The sequence below is a fragment of the Cyprinodon variegatus genome, unplaced genomic scaffold (assembly GCF_000732505.1).
Source record: "Cyprinodon variegatus isolate N-32 unplaced genomic scaffold, C_variegatus-1.0 Scaffold1199, whole genome shotgun sequence".
NCBI classification, from domain to species: domain Eukaryota; kingdom Metazoa; phylum Chordata; class Actinopteri; order Cyprinodontiformes; family Cyprinodontidae; genus Cyprinodon; species Cyprinodon variegatus.
This window is the reverse complement of record NW_015151652.1, coordinates 72,829-77,211: the sequence shown is the minus strand read 5'-3', so window position 1 is coordinate 77,211 and position 4,383 is coordinate 72,829. Positions and strand designations below refer to the sequence as shown.

General features: G+C 38.3%; 1 protein-coding gene across 1 annotated transcript in view; it reads right to left on the bottom strand.

Moving 5' to 3' along the window:
- The window catches only part of col9a1 (collagen, type IX, alpha 1), a 22,879-nt gene that overhangs the window by 5,415 nt on the left and 13,081 nt on the right, over window positions 1–4,383 (bottom strand). Inside the window, exons 23-28 of the mRNA XM_015401254.1 lie at window positions 1,504–1,557; window positions 909–980; window positions 746–781; window positions 610–654; window positions 490–522; window positions 248–394 (exon numbers count right to left, since the gene is read on the bottom strand). Of these exons, the coding sequence (XP_015256740.1) occupies window positions 248–394; window positions 490–522; window positions 610–654; window positions 746–781; window positions 909–980; window positions 1,504–1,557 (387 nt within the window). The remainder of the gene's footprint in view (window positions 1–247; window positions 395–489; window positions 523–609; window positions 655–745; window positions 782–908; window positions 981–1,503; window positions 1,558–4,383) is intronic.

Genomic DNA, 4,383 nt, shown 5'->3' with positions numbered 1-4,383 from the left:
ATATAAAACTGTAAATGGAGCGTGTAACAAAAGTAATTTCCCTCTGGGATTATTATTATTAAGTATTTCTGACTCTGATTCTGGTTGTAGGGCATAGAGAAACTTTTTTTCAGAATCAGCAAACAGGACCAACACTTAAGCATCTTCCTGGCTCCAGAGTTTTTGGCCCCATGCGTGGGGTGAACACAACTTCTTCAAGTCTCATCTGTTACTTTAGAAATACTTGTATTTTCTGTTTTGGACCTACCGCAGGTCCCTGAGATCCTCTGACCCCACGTGGACCCCTGTTTCCCTGCATTCCTCGTGGTCCCGGTGAGCCAGGGGGACCGTCAATACCCGGCTGGCCTCGGGGTCCCTCAGGACCCCTATTGCCAGGTTCACCTGAAATACCAGCCTGCAAGCAAACAATGATATATTTACATACGGTAAATATCTCAAAATTGCTTGAATTTATTAGGAATCCAGCATAAAACCAGATAAAGGACCAACCTCTCCTTTTGGTCCAGGTTCTCCAGCATCACCCTATGACATCAATGACACATTTTTTAATCCGCTTTATTACAACCAAATCACAATCTGATCATTGCTAGTGTTGGTGTAGGAGCTTACAACTTCTCCTCTCTCTCCAGGATCTCCCTCATCCCCTTGAGCTCCCTGCAAAACAAAGCCTGTTTGTTTATGGACTCAAAGGAGACCAGATGTTATCTAAATGCTTTGTGATTGGAATTTATTTGTTTTCTTTTACTTGTTCTCCTTTGGGTCCTTGTTCTCCACGTTCACCCTGTAAATGACACATTGAAGGTGATAACCAATCAGACCAGAATGCAGAGATCAAATTTCAGAAAATAAGGCTTCAATTGTGCTTCGATTTATTGACCGATGTTAACAAACATGTACTCATTTCTTACCCTTTCTCCCTTAACTCCTGGAAGGCCGGGAGGCCCTGGGAGACCAGGGAGACCAGGATCCCCTTTGGGTCCCTTTAATAAAGGTGCATACATATCTAATGAGTATAAGGACATTACACAATTGACATGTTACAAGCAGAAGGGAAAAAAGTGACTAAATTAGGTCAAACTACAATTACTTATACTTTAACTACTCCAACAGCCAATTATCAGTTACCATGAGTTCAGGTTGAACATTTTTTGTTCTACTATAGGATTATTATTTTCTCTGGTATGTTTCTGTGTGCCGCTCTGCCTTTGATCACTGACCAACAGAGGAATGCTGAGGAAACAGGGAGCTCTTTCAGCCTGCTGCTTAGTCTCCCCTTACTGTGAAAATAGAGCTGATGTGAGATCCAGGGTCAGACTATTCTCTGAGACATTCCAGAGAAACAAGCGCCACCACTACAGACTACCAACACTCTCCTCTTTTAGATTTCCTACATTTAAGCTAGCATGCATGTGTGAGGTAAATACAGTGTTAGGAGTCTCTGTCACTGACAGACATGCAGGGGTCCCTGTCATTCATATGTTCATATTATGTCTGAAAACGTACTCTTTTGCCTGGTTTACCAGCTGGGCCTACAGGACCGGGCTCTCCAGCATCTCCCTGTTGGGGAAAGAAGAACACATTAAGAAAGTCAAGTAAAATTCAGTTAATTGCATAAAAAAACACAATATCACATCAGCTTAGTTAAATTCTGCTTTTATTGTTACTGAGCCATGGTTGATCATATCCCATTTAAAGCTGCTTTAAAAGTTAAACAGATTCAAAAACAGATTCAGTTGTAGATTCACTTATAACTAGATATAAAGCAGAATTTTTGTCATGCGTTTTAGGCTTAAATATCATGCCAGATACAAAATGTAGTTTTCCAGTGATGATTAATCTCTTATGTCAATGTGGAGGAATTCGGACAATTCTTTTTTGTTCTAACTTAGCCACATTGGAGGGTTGCTGTTATTTTTCTTAAGTGTTTTTTCTTTGACCATGGTATTTTTTTGTTTTTTTTTAATTTACGACTTAGTTTTCATTATGGGTGAAAAGGCTTTGCCAATATGATCATTTTTCTGTGTCTCTTTATTTCCAGACGGGTGCTTCCATAATGGTTCAAGCCTTTGTAGCATAGCTTATACATGCATTCTGGGTTTTTTGGGGGGTTTTGTGCATTTAGATACATTTCTGGTGGATCAGTCTTTTTGTATAGTTCTGTTTTCTTTATATGTCCATCTTAAGTCTTCCTATTTGTTCTTTCCCAAAGCTGTTCCTGATGTCCTGAGCCCCATTTCCTAAGGTGGGATTATAAGTTCTGGGGTAAAAATCTAAATATTTTGTGTTTCACTTTCACAAAGCTGGATAAACTCATAGAATTTGGGGAATTACCTTTTTTTCCCCCCGCAATATTCGTAAATTGATCTCAGTAAAATTTCAGCCAGCACATCACTCTTCTGGCATTATCCCAATGGCAAACTGTCAAGGATGTAGTTCTTAAAATGTACAGCACAGCCCATGAACTAAATCACAAACAAGGAATGAATCACAAATTCTTAGTGAATTGAACTTTTTTCTTTAGTAAAGTGAAGTCTTTCTATTGTACCAAACACGAAGGTTCAAACTCCAACAGGGCTTTTGTGCAGTGCTAATCTGCTTCCATAAAACTATTTGTGGCACAAATAGCTCAGGTTTTGTTTCATTATATTTTACAACAGATTTTTTTAGACAGCAGGAAATACAGCTTTTTATATCAAGATGAATGAAAGAACTCCACAGAACTGCAGTTATCAGTGAAGGCAATAATCTAGCCAGTGTTATATTTTGAGACTTATATATTTTTTTGTTTTACCGAATTAACTGGAAGTACAGATTATGATCACATTAACTGTTCATTCACTGTAAAAAGTTTTTTTTTTTCTAATTTTTTCCCAAAAAATTCTAACATTAATGCAGCCATCAATGTCATCTGATTGTTATATCTAATTTCATTATCTGAATCTGCCTTTTTGATAACCATCAAACACGTTCAAAAATACTCTTCATTTTATTTACAACAAAGGAAGTTGACATTGCAGCTAAATGTAGTTTTGTACGGTAAAGATCATATGTGATGCAGTACAGATTGTCAGAAATACTGAGGCCAAGGCGCCTTGCTCTGAGGATAATTAACTTAATTATTTAAATACTAGTCTCTTAGCCTCCCTCATCCTCGTTAGCAGGCCGGGTGGTTTCTTCATCTTAAGCTTGGGTCCTCTATAAAGACCTGGGAGCTTTAAGGTTCTTCGCAGTATCGTAGTTGTTCTTCCATAAAGCCTTGTATTTTTTTTCCAGTTGCTAATGTTTTTCTTTAGTGATGTTTCCATCATTGGTCTATATTCCATATCCATCACTACGGCCATCCTCTGCTGCTTACCAATGATCACAATGTCTGGTTGATTGGCCACAACCGTTTTGTCTGTTCGTATGTGATAGTCTCACTGTATCTTAGCTCTGCCATTCTCCAGCACCTTGGGAGGTTGCTCCCATTTTGACCTGGGGGTCTCTAGTTTGTATTACGCACATATGTTTCTGTACATTACGCTGTACCATACACTTGGTTATGCTCCATGTATTCCTTTCCTGCCAGTATCTTACAACTTGCTGTGAGATGCTTGATTGTTTCTAGGGCCTCTTTGCATTGTCTGAACCTGGGATCTTGTCTGGTATGGTCGATGCATTGGTAGGATTTGGTCATATCAGCCACTTTAGTTATCTGTCAGGGTTTATACTCCAAAGATGGTTCCTTCAGTTCCTTCTCTGCCACCTTCCATTGTCTGAGACATTCACAGAATGCTTCAACCCTTAGGGCCATCTTCCTAATGTAATCTTGAAGCTTGGATATTATATCTTCAATGGTGGCTCTAATATTCACTTGGCCTCTCTCTCCTTCTTTGTGCTGATATTTAAAGTTTCCAAATAAGAGGCACTTAATTGCACCCATACTTTTTTTGTATGTGGTCTTGTTGTGGGTAATCTACAAAGATTTCTGCAGAAATGTGTATATATATATATATTTAAAAAACTGTAACTGGAGCGTTTAACAAAAGTAATTTCCCTCTGGGATTATTTAAGTATTTCTGATTCTGATTCTGATTATGAAATGTTAAAATATGCACATAGATTAAGTTCTACAGGCAGTTTGAGCATGGCCATAAAGAAAGACGAGGTTCAAAGCCATAAAGAGTTATAAAAAAATGATAATGATGATACAAAATATAATTTATAATCCACCTCAGTGCCTTTCTTAAAGTACAAAAAAACAAAAGTTAAAGACAATTATACCTAACCATGCCCCGTGCACAGCTATGTTTTATTAAATTGAGGGGAAAAAAGAATCCTGTGCAGTGCCCAGGTTTGTTTGTGTCACGTCTTGGTTGTAGTTAAGAGGACCCAAAGTGCAGA